The sequence below is a fragment of the Trichoderma asperellum genome, chromosome 2 (genome assembly GCF_020647865.1).
Source record: "Trichoderma asperellum chromosome 2, complete sequence".
Classification (NCBI taxonomy): Eukaryota; Fungi; Ascomycota; class Sordariomycetes; order Hypocreales; family Hypocreaceae; genus Trichoderma; species Trichoderma asperellum.
Window position 1 is genome coordinate 6123298 of NC_089416.1, and position 15993 is coordinate 6139290.

Sequence of the window (15993 nt, forward strand, 5' to 3'; positions counted from 1 at the left end):
CGTTCTGTCTCTCCGCGAATAGTGTCAAGGTAGAGTCGAGGTCGGCTGCGGCGGCAACGGTGCTGTATGTCGGCTGCTGGCAGGTATGCGGAGTCCTGACGGATATCGACGATCGCGGGTGCAGGCTCGCTGCCGTCTTTTTGCAGTTGCAAAGCAAAGTCTGCGCTCTTCTCTGGGCGTCTGCCAGTTGCGGGTGTGGTGTGAGAGGCTGCTAAGAAAGTCTGAAGGACGGCGGCAGTTTATGCTTTCGGGAGCGCTGACGTAGGAGGGGCCTTTGATTTCTGGTGGCGACGGCACCCTGAAGCAGGCGCTAGGCCATTAATATAGTTGCGGTTGTTAGGGGATTGCAATCGATGTGATGGAGAACGCCTGGCGTTCAACAGCAGTGCTCTCGGTGTGTTTGACAGCAACGTTGGTTTCGTCTTGAATCTCCACTGTTCATCAGCTCTGCCTGGCCGAGTTTTCGCTCCCTGCTGTTGGCGTAGCTTCTTCATCGACGGCGTCCTGTTTTCCGGACTTTGTGACATGATGACAAACCCAAGCCTCACTGGGCCATCCAGGTTCTCCCGCGACACTCCGGCGCCTGGACACCGTATCACTCGATGGCCTCTCAGCTGTCTGCTCATCAAGGTTCTCATGTCCCCCTCCTACATGTGCACGGTTCAGACAAAGCGGCGCGTGCACCGCTCTATGTCTCATGTTTTTTTCTCGTTTGAAAGGAGGCAAGCGAAGAGATCTGCAAAGGGTTTCTGCAGCGGCCCATGCTTGTGGACCATAACAATGCCTGTGCGACTTATATAGAAGCTGGGATGCAGGAGATGACGGGACGATGCCCAACCAACACTTCTAAATACTTTACCGTGCGCAGAGATTAAAGAGCATCCAACAGGCCGAACCTATCGGTAGTAACCCAGGATAGGAAAAGGAGACTTTGTAGAGATTTTGAGCGCATGATCATCAGTGACATGTCGTGTAGAACCGCCTTCACGCATGTGGTTCAAAAGCACACCCCACCACTGATGGCTAAATCCTGCCGCAATCCCTGTGCGACGAATCACAGCATCGTGTTTTGTAACGAGACACAAGATTCTGGGCCATTCAGGTGCGAAGAAATCTATACGTGTAAAATGATTATCCCCCCCCCCCCCCCATCATTCCATGTCCAATCCAAGGCTATCTGATAGGGCGTAAAAGAAGTAATCCAGTATGAGGTTTGTGCCGCGGGCATGAACACCGAACCCAATACTACTGCTTCCCAAAACTAGCGAAAGCCGAGAAGACGCTTTTATGTCTTTTTGCTCATATCGACAAATGCTCCCAAGTTCAATCCATCTACTCCGTCATAATACACGTGAAAAAGACATTCAATGTACCTCCCCATATCGCATCCGGGCAAATGGTTGTAATGCATAGGCCTCGAAAATATTGGCCACCGGACTTTAGAAAAAGCATTTTTCATCGCCGCAAGGCTATAGCCCACAAAAGGCGGTGCTGGTCTGGGCTCGGATAGTTTCAACCCTCTCATAGTATTCACTAGAAGGCAGGCGGATGTTAAAGAGCATGTAGGTGAACACGCTCCGTTGCCCAGAAGCAAAGCCTCTGTTAACTTGTGAAGTGCAGTGATAACTTGGGAAACACGACTTTTCCTGTCATCTTCAAGCGCATCTAGTGATAGAGTTAGTCATCCGGCTAATCGAACTATCTTCAAGCATCAAAGGTATAAATCACCAATGAGATTTTGAGGAAATGGTAGTCCAAGAGAATGCATTGGGCCTCTGCTTTCGCGTATGATAACCTGCGTGCATCGTTGGAAATCGTCAGCATTGAAGAAGAGCTGGGATATGAAAAGCCTAAGCAAAAGCTTTCTTTTATAGCCACCACAAGAGAGCTCTCTCGAATCGAAGCTTCTCATCCATATATCCACGTAGAAACTGATTGCCTTAGTGCATTGGTAATAGTCGACAATGACAGTCATTTTCGCAACCATCTCAGAATCGATATCCTGGGGTATTTCCGAGGTTTGACAGTGTATAATGTTCATGACCATGAGCAATGCAGCCTCGTCCCAATCTTCAGCAGTTACAGTGTAAGCGAAGCCGCAGCTTGAGCTGGCTTCTTTCCAGCGGTTGGCCACTAGTGCTCGAAAATATTCCGATGTAAGCGTGAGATGCTTTGAAGAGAGCTGGAAGTGGACTTCTCGCGGGCCATCAGGAGTCGGGTGCTCGGCTTGTGCGATTAGTTCCAATTCTCGCTCATTTCGTTTCAATCTATCTGAGCGATATTTTGGCAGAGCATCAGGCCAAACGGTTGCATCTCCTGCAAACGGCGCGTTTGGGTTGCGGAGGATGAGCAGTGTATCTCCATTCGGATCGACTTTATGGATGGTCGGTTTCATGGCAAAAGAAACGCGATACGCATACGGAATAGTAGATGAATGCTCGACTTACAGTTGCTGAAACTGATGTTAGGAAGAAGAATCTTCTCATTGCGAGCAGGCGAATTGCATTAAACGAATATTTGCAGCGTGCCTGCCTCATAAGCTGGGCATTGCCCTGCATCAACAGGTACTTAAACCGTTTCTTCATCTGGGCTCAACGGCAAGTGCATGCCCATGCTATTAAGAAAACCACATTTAATTCAGAGCAGGAGGCCGACAACAAAGTCTGGGAGGCGTGGTTGAAGCGTGGCTGAGACGTCTGGTTGGTGTAAGTGCTTCGTCACTCAATACAGCGCACTTGGGCCTCGGGATTGGAATAGCTTGTACCACTTGGCGACTTGGGAATATGCAATCTCCCATTGAGATGAGTCTGAATTTCGTAAGAGTTGAATATGAATACTCCCTTCTAAACATGGCGGCCGTACAGGAGCGCGAGCCCCCCGATGTTCATTTCTCGGCAGCGCCTCAATCACCTGAAATATTGGCCTGCAGGCACACCTACCGTAGTGCAGGGTCTGGGACCCATCACGGAGAGCGGCTGCAAGTCGTGCATGAGAGATCCCTGACACTGCCTCTAGCGCATTTGAGCGCTGCAAAGTACCCCTAGTTACCCATGTGATATGCCTAAGGTACCTAGGTATGAAGCATTTTTAAACCGTTGCTATGTTAAAGAAAAAAAAAAAAAAGAATGCATGTGCAGTTCATAGGTACTTGCTTTGTGGGTAGATCAAGAGAATCGACGATATCGTCAATCCGGAATAGGTAACTGGAACTGCTCTCCAGCTTACAGACCAGCCACTCTGCCGGTTGTGGCAGTTTGCATGTGGGCCCCTGCCATCATTGACGCATCTTGGATTAATTGCCCCCCTCCGCTAAATATTAGGGAGTCTCCCCACTTGTCCCAACAAAAATCCGCTGTAATCAGCCACCGTAGACGTCATGCGCCGACCGGCTTGATGCATGTACGTATCTGGAGGCGCAAAGGGCCAAGCTTGACAGCACTTTAATCTTACGACTTCTTGTTAAGATCACACGAATCGCAGTGTATAACTGGTAGGCGAGCCGTCTATGGCTTCTTTTACACCTTCTTGGAAATGTATGAGCTCTCAAAAGACGTGAAACTACATCTGCATCTCCTTGTCAGTCGGCGCAATGGCGCAGCCTCTTCCTGAACTCGCTCCCTACGACGACTCCTACGGATTTCCTCGCGATGCCTTCGATCCGTCTGCGCTACCCAACATCGATACCGACTATCTCGACCCGGAAGATCTGGCCGCATTCGAGAGGGCACTACAAGCGCCCGACCCTCTGCAAAGCCCAGTCGACGACACCTCCAGCTTGAAGTCGCCCAGAAGCGTCAGCTCGGTCAACCTGACTAAGAGGGATTCGGTGGCCGGCAGTGTCCTGGAAGATGATGTCGCAGCTGTCGCAGCAGCCGCTGGGGCTGCTGGAGGCGATCTGCCTGTGCCTCCAACCCCGACTCTAGGCACGTTCGTCACGGCGCAAAACGACTGGGCTCCGATAAACCCAAACCTCTATCGAAGCAAACGAGGGACGAAGAAAAGGAGGAAAGGCGCTGCGGCGGTAGAGGGACTGTTAGGCACCAGAACAAAAGATGAGACAAGAGAGGGGTACCTGTACTTGCTCTCAAAGTGGCCGCTTCTTTTCTTTGTCTTCTCGTGGCTTATCGGACTGAGCGTCGCGTATCTTTCCACAAGATGGTATATATGGTTCTACGAACACTTTTTTACATGGCGCGGTCGCCGTGAAATACTGCGCAAAAATATGCGCAGAACATCTAGCTATGAGGGCTGGGTTAAAGCAGCGAAGGAGCTGGATGAATTCTTGGGTCGAAAAAATTGGAGAGAGGTCGACGATTTCGCCTACTATGATTCAAAGACAGTAAAGCGAGTATGGGGACAGATACGCAAGACGAGAATCAAGGCAGAAGCACTTGAAGCAAGCGGCAATCGCCAAGAACTGAGAAAAGCTGTTGATGACTTGAGGGCGCTATTGGAGGCTTGCGTCAAGAATAACTTTGTTGGCGTGGAAAATCCAAGACTTTACAGCCAAACATACTATGGAACCAAGAACTTGGTGCAAAATTTCGTTGATGATGGTGAGCTCTGCATTACAACCCCCCCTTAGAACGGTCCTCGAATGAGATGCTGACTTGCTACTAGTCGAGAAGAGCCTCCGATTCTTGCTCCACACGGAGCAGCTCGAAGCCGATGAAAAACGAATACTGTTTAAGCATTTGCATGCCAACTACGGCCGAACAGCACTCTGCTTATCCGGAGGAGCTACTTTCGCCTACTATCATATTGGAGTTGTGAAGGCGATGCTCGACGCAGACCTGCTACCCGACGTCATCACCGGTACCAGCGGAGGTGCTCTTATAGCTGGCCTTGTTGCCACCCACACCAACGATGAGCTGAAGCAGCTTCTAGTGCCAGCTCTGGCGTACCGAATTACAGCCTGCGGCGAGCCATTTACGACTTGGTTCTCCAGATGGTGGAAGACTGGAGCCCGCTTTGACTCGGTTGACTGGGCCGAGCGATGCTCATGGTTTACAAGGGGTTCAATGACATTCAAGGAGGCATACGAGCGAACTGGTCGCATTCTCAACGTCAGCTGCGTGCCCGCCGACCCTCACTCTCCAACTATCCTCTGCAACTACTTGACCAGCCCCGACTGCGTCATTTGGTCTGCCGTACTAGCATCTGCAGCGGTCCCCGGCATTCTCAACCCTGTTGTCCTCATGATGAAGATGCGTGATGGGACACTGGCGCCGTATTCATTCGGCCACAAGTGGAAGGACGGCAGCTTAAGAACAGACATCCCTATCAAAGCGCTGAATACGCACTTCAACGTCAACTTCACCGTTGTGAGCCAAGTCAACCCTCATATCAACCTCTTCTTCTTTTCTTCAAGAGGCGCCGTTGGCCATCCCGTCACTCATCGCAAGGGGCGAGGCTGGCGTGGTGGATATCTCATGTCGGCGATTGAGCACTACCTCAAACTTGACATGAACAAGTGGCTCAAGTTTATCAGACATGCAGAGCTGCTGCCGCGCCCTCTGGGACAAGATTGGAGCCAGCTCTGGCTGCAGGAATTTGGCGGAACAATCACCATCTGGCCCAAATCTATTCCCTCGGACTACTGGCGCCTTTTAACAGACCCCGATGCAGAGCGACTGGCCCGAATGATACACGAGGGACAGCAGAGCACGTTTCCCAAGCTCAAGTTCATATCGAACCGACTCAAAATAGAGAGATTGATAGACCAGGGGAGGAGAGAAACCAGACCGTGGGTCAGGAGGGGAAGCATGCAGTCGATTTATAGCGATGATGACTTGAGAAGCATTTTGCTGGGAGAAATGGCGATGGTGTCTTCCGCGACGGCGACAGAGGACGATTCAGATCTGGATGGCGAATTCACCAACGATGTTGACGAAGTTACGCCGCTACAGCAAGACGGCGAAGAGAAAGATGATGCTAGCAATTGAGAATTTTAGAAGGCGGGCTTACGCATAACTGTATAATAGTAGTATTTAGCACACGAGTAGCGATCCGTGTCAGCGAAGAAGACAGATTTGTCCATAGAGTTTATTGATTTTAGACCCAGGCCAGTTGCAGCAAATCATTGCTTGTAGGACGCGCGTATCGAGAAACATGGTGGCGTAAAAGTGATCAGTGATCATCACATGTGAATACTACCAACTCAAAACTGCACCACCGTTAGTACTTACTGCTAGTAGGTGGTATCATGATAGAAGGGCGTGGAATTCGTTGCAACGTATGCTACATCCATGTGTTTCCACGGCGCTTCTACGAGATGCTATTTCCGGCGTCTCACAATAGCAATTGACATGCCTATTTGGACGACGGCCTGCCCCAGACAAACTTGGCTACCTCTTAGACTCCGGAGTACGTACTGGCAAGGTTGCGGCAGCTGTTCGGTACCTCACTAAGGCGCAGATTAGCCCAGATTAGCGTGATAAGGCGCCTGTCCTGATTTTTTTTTCTATATCTGGCCTCATGAAATGTGGGGAAGCCGGATAATCCACTGCCCCGTTGCCGTTGGACCTTGCGCTTATACCATCATTCAAAGGACACTTTTGAGAAGGGCAGTCGCTCCAGTTGGCATCGTTGGCCATACTTTTCTTGTGTTTGCATTTTCCCGGAGCAGGCTGAGCTCCTCGAGGCCGTCAAAATGAGCAGCTCAGACTACTCGTACGACGAACAGGTACGTTTGCCTTGTGCCGGATTCTTTGCTCTGCCGAAGTCGTTTGGCCACCTCTCGCGATTCGCCTTGGCAGGGTGGGCTGGAGCTGTCGGGGCCGGGATGATGATGCTAACCACGATGTTTCTCGACCGTTTAGGGCCAGTTCTTCCCTTTCTTCATCTTGACCGTCACCGGCCTGGTCACCCTCCCTTTGACATACAGTCTTTTCCGCCGAAGCACCGACGACGATGCGCTTGCGCCGCGCATCTCGTCCGATTACAAAACAAAGCATGCCGATGTCGTAGTGTCGCTGCGCAAGGCGCAGAAGAGGAAGCAGAGGAAGATTAAGAGGGCGATATTCGTTGTTTTGGGATGGGCGCTCATGGCGGGCATGGTCTATCTTATTATTGTCACACAAAGAATCGTTCCCAAGATTTGGAATCCCTACGATATTCTGGGCATCTCAGAGGTAAGCAAGAAGACTGATGGCGGGGCCTGGGACAATAAGCCGGGCGACATACTCTTCTTTACTCTGCGCTTTCAAGGCTAACATTGATATGATGCGCAGTCATTTACTGAAAAACAAATCAAATCCCATTACAAGAGACTCTCTGTCAAATTCCACCCGGACAAGGTCAGGCCGGACCCCTCCAAGAATGAGACTCTGGAGATGCTTAACGACCGATACGTCGAACTCACAAAAGCCTACCAAGCCCTGACAGATGAGGACGTACGAAACAACTACATCCAGTACGGCCACCCTGATGGCAAGCAGAGCTTCAGCATCGGCATTGCGCTACCTCAGTTCATCATCGCCGAGGGCAACGGCAAATACCTGATTCTGCTCTACACCGGTCTTATGGGTATTCTACTTCCCTACCTTGTTGGCTCATGGTGGTATGGTACCAAGCGGATGTCAAAAGAAGGCGTCCTAATGGAAAGTGCCAACCGTCTATTCAGACACTACAACGAAGAGATTGACGAGGGTGGTATCATTACTGCTCTCAGCACTGGCAAGGAATTCGAGGCCATCCTCAAGGGAGACCAAGCCGAGTCTGGCCTTTCCAAAATTGAGTCCCGGATCTCAGCAGAGGGTGAAAGTTCGCCATTTGCGTGTGGTTTCTCTCTCAAGGACAAGGAAAAGCTCGAAGACCTCGATAGTGGCGTACGACGCAAGGTGCTTGCTTTACTGTGGGCTTATCTTGGTCGCGTCGAGCTCGATGACCCTGCACTGACCAAGGCCAAGTTCGAAGTTGGCGCGATTGCCCGGACACTGAACCAGTCTTTCGCAGCGATTGCATTGGCATTCGGCAACATTGGCCCCATCGCAGGATCATTCAAAGCAAACCAGCATCTCATCCAGGCAGTATCTCCCAAGTCATCTCCTCTCCTCCAGCTCCCTCACATCAACGACAAGGTTGCCGCGGCCATTGAAGGCGATTCAAAGATCCATCTGACTGTTCAGCAATTCATGGACCTCCCCGACGCCGAGCGAAGACAGCTCGCTGTTGGCAAGGATCTCCTTACCGAAGAGCAGTACAAGGAAACCATCAGTGTCGGAAAGCAGCTCCCTTTCTTCCGTGTTGCCAAGGCGTTCTTCAAGGTTACTGGCGAAAAGGTCATTATTCCTTCATCTCTTGTCACTCTGGTCATCAAAGGCCGTTTCATCCCTCCTGGTACCGAGAAAGTTCCAGCTATCGATGAGGTTTCCTTGGAAGATATTGATCCCGCTGAAGATGATCTGGATGCGCTTATGGGCCGCAAGAAGAAGATTGTCAAGGGCCCTGATGGAAAGCCTGTCGCCGTTGAGGAGAATTCTGCCCTGCCACCTTTGACTTTTGCCCCCCACTACGCCCGAGACCACTCGCCCAAGTGGTACGCTTTCCTCAGTGACTCCAAGCAGGACAAGATGGCCGTTCCTCCTTTCACCTTTGACAAGTTTGATCAGCCCATCTTTACCGAGGACGGCAAGCCCACCTTTAACATGCAGACTCTCAAGGCTCAGTTCGCCGCTCCTCCTCAACCAGGCCACTACACTTTCTGCATGCACGTCGTCTGCGATTCTTATGTCGGTTTCGATACCAAGATGGAAGTCACTCTTGTTGTGGAAGATGCTAGCAAGGCGGCCGAGATGGAGGCCGAAGACGAAATTAGCGAACCCGAAGAAGGTAAGCCATCTTGGCACCCCTAATAGGATATTTAAAAGATTTCAGCTAACATGTGATTGATGCAGACTCTATTGCTGGACAAATGCAGGCTCTCAAGGGGCAACCTACCGCCCAGGCTTCCAAGCCGAAGCGAAAGCAGGACAGCTCTGACGAAGAGTCCGGCACAGACGAAGAGGAGGATGACACAAGTGACACGAATACTGATACGGAAGATGAGAGCTGAGGTTCTTTCTCCTAGACAGGAAGTTGTCATGGAGTGTGTTTTATTAGACTTGAAAAAGAAAAGATTTTTTTTTAAAAAAAAAAAAAATTCTAAAAAAGAGTGAGGGGAGAGAAGAAATTTGCCTCAAAGCATTAGGTACTTTGGGAGAGTAGCATTCGAGGTTGACTTTGCATCAAATGTGTGTGTGTTGTTGCGGCAAGGGAAACTAACTTGACTGGGTTGGGTAGCCGTGTTCTCGTCGACGGCGTGGAGTTCTTTTTCAAATGGCATAAGGATTTAATTTTATGTTGGTTTTTGTTAATTTACTTGTATTACCTAGCTTTATCCTACCTAGAATCACATCATGAGGAACAATACAATGTAAAATGGAAAAAAAAAAAAAAGCTTGATCGGAAAATTGTGCTTTCGTTGCATGTGGGTTTGTAAGTGTGTGCGTGTGAACACCTGTTGTAATTACTACTGCTCCTACATCTATGTACGTCATGGAAATATCTATTATCGCCAGAGATTACTCCTTCGCCTTCATTTTTTCATTCCCCAATGGTAGTCATAAGATAAATCATTCAAGCCATCTTGCCAAAATAAGATATAGAAAGTAAAGGATAGGAAGAAGAAGAAAAAAAAGTAGGGTAAAACGGCAATTTATCAGCTCAACATACTCGTACGCCGCATACTTCAACCCCTTTCCCTTCAATGACGACCTGCCTGCCAAAGTACACGGCAACAAGCTCCTGCACAAACAGAGCATCGCTGGCGCTCCAAACATCGAGGCCCATATTCTCAATGGACCGGCTATCTATGGTAACAGCGGAGTCGGAATCATCACTGCCACTGAGAATCAAGTCCTCGGTTTCGTCCTCATCTCCGTCGGCACCTCCGCTATCATTGCTGTCGCGATACGATTCATCGGCAGCGTCGACTATGTCCACCAGGACAGAGAGCATTTGCGTGGTGAGACGATGGAAGTAAGTTATGATGGCCAGCTCGATGTTAGCTTCTCCGTCGACACTTGAGCGGCGGGCGGCAAGAGAGGCGATTGAATTACTGAGGGGCTCTGCTTGTGACGGCGACGAAGCAGGCGGGGGCATTGACATAGATCCGATATTGGGGCTGGTTGGAGATAATAGATCGGCAAGAAGAGCTGAATCGCGAGTTGACTCTTCCTGTTCTTCTGAGCGAATCTGCTCACCAGCGCTGGCCCACCACATGAAGCCATTATAGGCAAAAGCCGCCCAGGTGACGGGTTCGACGAGATTGTCAGTTGCTCCATAAGGTTCATCTTTAACTAGCCTAGCGGAATGGCTAGTAGATAACCTCACTGCCGAGGTCTCAGATTCAGGGGATCGGGGGTCTTGACCTAGAGTCGGCGTCGGTGGGCTCGCAGCCAAGCGTGCGAGGCCCGTACGTAGGGCGTTAAAGCGACGCAGATCACGCTGAGTAGCCTTGACTGGTTTTCCGCCAGGGCACTCTACAATCGGCCAAGCTTTTTCTTTAGCATTTGCAGAGTAATCTGGAGGCATCGTGATGAGCATATCCCAGAGAGTGTCCTTGGTTGCGAGGATGCTGTCAGTGGTGCAGGCAATCCACCCAGAGCCCGATTCATCAGCGTCGTCGACGGCGTTTTCATCATTGCGGTTACGTTTTGATGCCTTGAGATCATCCATGAGAAACGAAATGTCATGCACGCCAATGCTGAATAGAGGCCGAAGACGCTGAGGTGGAGAAGGTGTAGGTAGCGAGTCTGTGATGGAGAGTGGGATATTGGATAAGATGGATATATTATATACTTGGTAGCTTGTTAGTTTCTGTGAAGATTCAATTCCGAGGCGGAGGCTGCATACCAAAGTTGCAAATCTCATGTACCGGAGCATGGCACGATATTAATATACGTTGTCGAAGCAAGGCGGCTCGATGGATAGGGAAAATCAAGGGCCCGAATCTGTCCAGCAGCTCGGGAAGGCTCCATGCAGGATGGTAAGGAGAGAGCTTGTGCTCAGGCTGGAATAATGAAACGCCATCGGTGAGAGATGAACTTCGGTCGTGAGCCTTGCGCGACGAATCTGGTACCGGAGAGATGGGGGTGGCGATAGTTGAGAAACTCTCTCCCTCTCTGGCCTTGTTGGTATTCCAGTATTTTTCTAATATTTCGGTTTGAGTGCGATCCTTGACGAGGTTCCTGTTCGAAAGCATCTTGCTTAGCTCTAGCTCTAGCTTATATAAAGCGCCGAAAGAGTTACTACTTACGCCGCCATCTGCTTCAAGTTGTCGGCATGCCTCCATGCCCGCCCCAGCCTTCCATAGCTCAGGGGAACAAGAATTCCCACGGAAATCATTCGAGCATGGCGAGCCTCTTCTTCTTCGCAAGGCTCATTGACAAATGCGCTCAAGCCCGCATGCGCACCATCATGGACAAAGTATATGAGGTCATCGGAGACGGTGTGTAGGCCGGACGGCAGCGACTTATATTCGACGAGACCCTCGAGTTCGAGACCCGGAATGGCTTGTTTCCAGGCAATTGTGTAGCCGGCCTTGACGTCAAAGTCAATGAGGAACAGAGCAGAAATGGGCGGCAGATCGACGAGCGCGGCAGAAGAAGCGGGAAGAGGGACGGAGAGCGCAGACGGCTGGCCTCGGCGAGCTGGAGCCATGGCGAGATTCGATTTGTTTGTGCTGATCAGATCATGATACGGATTTGACGAATTGCGAGTTGCCGTAGCCGCAACAATGGTAGAGCGATTAAGCCAAGCAAGCGCGCAATCAATAGCTAATGCAATGCGGTAGGATGGAGAAGCGGAATCGTACGGTAGTCGTGAGCGGGTAGTATCGACACAGAGTGGACCTAGAGCACTAGCAGCTGCTCCGGAGTGTTGCTATAGCTGGAGTAAAAAGTTTACGTTTGACGGAGAGAAGACGAAGGCTTGATGTGATGTGCATACAATAGTGCACAGATGCAGGCGAAGAGGGGACCCTGCGGCGGTTCGCAGCTCCCAGCACTCCTCAAATCAGGCAGACAATTAAATCAGGTTCTCGCCATGGCGCTGCGTAGAACCGTACGTAGCTGGCTGGAAGCTTGTGGCTTGGGCGACAGGGATGATGCAGCTTGCATGGCGTGTCTTTTTTGGCGATGGAGCCTGTCAGTTGGAGGTCTGGTGAAGATCACGTGGCAGGCAGCGACATGATTGATGGGCGAAGAAGCAATACCTATTACTCTGTAAAGTCTTCAGTTCAATCAATGATTTCTGTGTTGGCGAAACTCTCGGACTAACAGATAAGGGATTGTCCTCTAATGGCTCTATTCTCGTCTTGTTGTAACGCTGTTATAATACGTATACTGGTGTTGAATTTTCGCTTTCAACCATACATGGTCCCGATATTATCATCAAACATGTATTCTCATTCTGATTGCACTGCATATAAAAATGACACCTTATTTAACCGCCTGGCTCCCGACATCTCGTCTCGATAGTTGGGCTCATGCAAGCCAGGGCTCGATGACTGATGAGATGCCCTAATTGGACCTGATAGAATAGCCCCCGAAATGATCTTCCTCAAATGTGACACCATAGACACCAATACCGCGGAGCGTTTCCTTGTCCACGCCCACCTCAACAGCAAGATATGTTGCAATCTCTGCTACATCCCTCCTCCATGCTTCGGCTCTACGTCTTTTATGGCGATTACTTCTTTGTCTCGTGAATCTTACCTTTGAGGGGTGCCTGCTCTGCCGCAGACATTCGATTGCCCGCTCCCTCCCAGCGGCGTTGACCATCATCGCCAAGAAGTCTTTCAATCCAAAGAATGCTGCAGCCGCAAGTGCGCTGCCATGTTCGCCGACATTGCAGGTCATCGCAGGATCAGCCCCGGCCTTCAATAGAAGTTCCACAATCCGTGCGTTGTGATTCTCGTCGATAAATTGGACCATGTACTGGGGTCTGTAAATTAATTGAGCCATGTAGAAGACGCGCCAGATGCACGATTCCAAAGCGCTGCCGTAGTTCCCAACACTTGGGACTTGGTTGACGTCTGCGCCGCTGTCAAGAAGTGTCACAATCTTTTTCTCGCAATGGTCCATAGGAGAAGCAGCTGCTGCTGCAATGAGAGCGCTCCCATACTTGCCGCATTCCGCAATGGCATTTGCATCAGCTCCAGCTCGTAGCAACATTTCAACTGATTGAGGAGTCCCTTCTTTTGCGGCCGCGATCAGGGCATTACCAAAGTTGACGCCGCCTTGTCTGTTCACGTCGACCCAGCCTTGATCCATAGCCCACTGCAGCATACCAGAAGCACCATGCATTGCCGTGAATTGGGTCAAAGTCCAGTCTGTATCCTTGTACATCGTGTTGAAGTCGACGTTTGCTGCCTCCACCAAAAGCTTGGCCGCAGTTTTGTTGCCTCTTGATATCGCTTTGCTCGCCGCTCGGCAATATCTTCCTTGGTGGCCAATTACGCCAATAACGCTCACCAAGTACCTGCAAATCGGCATGCATCCTCCCATTGCTGCAAGATCCAGCAGATTAAAAGATAAATAGCCATCGTCCTCGTATTCTAGACTTCCTTTGCCTTCTGTAAGAGCCAAGTTTTGGTCGATTTGGTCCTTCTCCCACCAATCACGCAAAGTGTAGTAGAATCCGTATCGACACATCACCAAAATAGCCATATTGGTTGGCTCTAGCTTCCCAAATACCAAGTGAAACACCCACCTTCTATAATAGCCACTGCTGTCTCCCGGCGAACCAAGGAAGCACTTGAGAAGAGCCGTGAGTTCTGTTTCAGGAGATGTGTCTTCCAATGAACCCAACCACTTGTCGTAGCGCTGGACGTGTTTAAACCACGTCCTAATAACATAGCTCTCGAACATTTCTGGGACGCTGGCCGTATCGACTGATTTAAATTGGCTATACCCATGCGTAATGATCACGTTAAGGCCGAATTCCGCATCCATGTCGACCGATTTAAATTTCGTAGGCCAATGCCACCTGGTCACTTTAAAGCCAACATCCGCATCTGAAACGACTGATTCTAGGTCAGAATCCCCGTCTGTATCATAAGGTTCCCCGTCTGTATCATAAGGTTCCCCGTCTGTATCATAAGGTTCCCCGTCTGTATCATAAGGTTCCCCGTCTGTATCATAAGGTGACTCCAGCTTCGGAGTCATAAGAAATCCGAGCAGAATTTTAGAAACAAATGCGTCACATTCTCCTAAAATCATGCCCTTTGACTCAAAATATTCAGCAACAGAGGCATGTGGTAGCATCCATACTCCTCTCGCTACATCAACTGTTAAAAGGTCTTGACAAAGCGATAAGATTTCTTGTTCAGCCCGCAGCTCAATTCGTACGAAACGATCTCCCTTGTGAGCATATCTAATTGCTTCCAAGAGAATTGTTGATGTAAGTGGTGTAAATGAACACAACACCCACTTAATGGCACGCACGGCGAGTGCCATATCGCTTTCATTATGCTGGTTTTCTAGATCATCCCAGAGCCGATCGTACGCCGCCATTAAATCACGAGGTATCGTCTTGGCCCACGTTCTTACTGCATCATCTGAGATACACTTTTGAAGACTTTTTGTCTGAAGATACACCCATCGAAACCTTGTATCCATTAATCAGTAAAATACTTAGCAAATCGTACTTCCGTTTGAACTCACATTCCGTCATTTTGCGAACTAAACGTTTCTTTTATCACTTGTTGAATTCCTGTTTTTCGCTTCTTAAAGAATTTAGTAGAATAGAGTACTTCTGCAAGATATTTCTCGATGTCGCCTTGCTGGTTGCTACTATTGACCGTAATTGTAGCCTTGGCTTCGAATGCCTCCAAGAATTCTCTATCTGGGCGACTTGATATAAATATCTTGACTGGCTTTAAGGCTTTATCCATTAAATCAATAATAATTTCTGCTAGATTATACGATGTGATGTCGGATTCATCTAAAGCATCGAGGATAATTGTCGTCTTTGAATAGAGATTCATGGACTCCAGGATGAGTTCTTTGCAGTCCGTATAACTTAGGTTTCTCCCTTCTCTTTTCGCTATTTCGCATCTTTGGATGACGTTGCTTTGAATATAGCTATAGTTGTTTGACTTATAGGACAGCTGACGAACGAAGCTGTGGAGGACGACAAGGGGATCTTGCATTGACGGTCCAGATCGGGTGCAATAGAAAAAGGCAAATCCTTCGTCATGTGGAGATGCTTCCAATGTTTGTTTAACATGATCAATGACACGCGATGTGAGATATGTCTTGCCGGTACCAACTGTTGTGTATTAGACTCAAAATTTGCAATTGAAATAAGTCTTTGGACCAAGAGAAACCTACCAGTTCCTTTAAGGCATAATAGCGTTGAAGATGAAGCAATACCCTGCCAGTCCCGAAAGCTTTCATGGTTTATAAGCCAATCGCCTGTATTTTTTATTCTTGTATCCTTAATTGTAGAGTGACCTTTTCCGAATTGTTCAGAGCTGATAAAGTCCATAAGCTTCTCTAGCTCATCACTTTTGACTTTCTCGAGCAGTTTGGCGACTCCTTCATCAATTCGTGTCAGGGGCGATGGGATTTTATCGAGTTTCGCCAACAAGGTGTTTAGCTTTTCGTCTATTTGTTTTGTAGCTTTTTCATTTCTTAAAGCTTCACAACTTTGGACTTCGTATAACAATATCTGCTCTTTCTTAAGTAGATCTGAGATGAGACCCGAGGCTTGCTCTGGTCGGAGAATAGTGTTCAATGTCTGTCTGACTATTCCGCTTTCAATTAAAGTATCTGACCGGGCCAGCAGCTCTGTTGCTGCAACATACAAGTCAATAAGGGCGTCATGTAGATTGCGTAAGGCTCCCTCTTTAGTCAATATTGCCTTATTGTATAATAGCTCGTACACCTGACCTCGGCGGATAATACGAGTGAACAGCTGAATTGTTCCAGCAAGGGCCGCCATTTG

The 15993-nt window shown here is 49.2% G+C and overlaps 5 protein-coding genes across 5 annotated transcripts; 2 read left to right on the forward strand and 3 right to left on the reverse strand.

The window, feature by feature from the left end:
* Positions 1–1711: 1711 nt before the first annotated feature.
* TrAFT101_004323 (uncharacterized protein) lies at positions 1712–2395 on the reverse strand (the record flags this gene model as incomplete). The annotated part of the gene is made up of 1 exon (XM_024902971.2): positions 1712–2395. One exon carries the CDS (start codon positions 2393–2395, stop codon positions 1712–1714), a length of 684 nt encoding a protein of 227 aa, XP_024765882.1.
* A 983-nt stretch (positions 2396–3378) lies between these two features.
* On the forward strand, positions 3379–6076 carry TrAFT101_004324 (uncharacterized protein). Its single transcript, XM_024902223.2, has 2 exons — positions 3379–4556; positions 4621–6076. Exons 1-2 carry the CDS (start codon positions 3590–3592, stop codon positions 5943–5945), a joined length of 2292 nt encoding a protein of 763 aa, XP_024765881.2. The 5' UTR covers positions 3379–3589; the 3' UTR covers positions 5946–6076.
* A 267-nt stretch (positions 6077–6343) lies between these two features.
* On the forward strand, positions 6344–9427 carry TrAFT101_004325 (uncharacterized protein). Its single transcript, XM_024910457.2, has 4 exons — positions 6344–6685; positions 6822–7133; positions 7233–8832; positions 8898–9427. The coding sequence occupies exons 1-4, from the start codon at positions 6653–6655 to the stop codon at positions 9053–9055; spliced, it is 2103 nt and encodes a 700-aa protein (XP_024765880.1). The 5' UTR covers positions 6344–6652; the 3' UTR covers positions 9056–9427.
* Positions 9428–9445: 18 nt separating this feature from the next.
* Positions 9446–12136, reverse strand: TrAFT101_004326 (uncharacterized protein). The gene is made up of 3 exons (XM_024903071.2): positions 11300–12136; positions 10897–11231; positions 9446–10841 (listed from the first exon to the last, which is right to left on the reverse strand). The coding sequence occupies exons 1-3, from the start codon at positions 11701–11703 to the stop codon at positions 9706–9708; spliced, it is 1875 nt and encodes a 624-aa protein (XP_024765879.1). The 5' UTR covers positions 11704–12136; the 3' UTR covers positions 9446–9705.
* Positions 12137–12563: 427 nt separating this feature from the next.
* On the reverse strand, positions 12564–15990 carry TrAFT101_004327 (uncharacterized protein; the record flags this gene model as incomplete). Its single annotated transcript, XM_024903070.2, has 3 exons — positions 12564–14652; positions 14709–15315; positions 15378–15990. The coding sequence occupies 3 exons, from the start codon at positions 15988–15990 to the stop codon at positions 12564–12566; spliced, it is 3309 nt and encodes a 1102-aa protein (XP_024765878.2).
* Between the last annotated feature and the right edge of the window lie 3 nt (positions 15991–15993).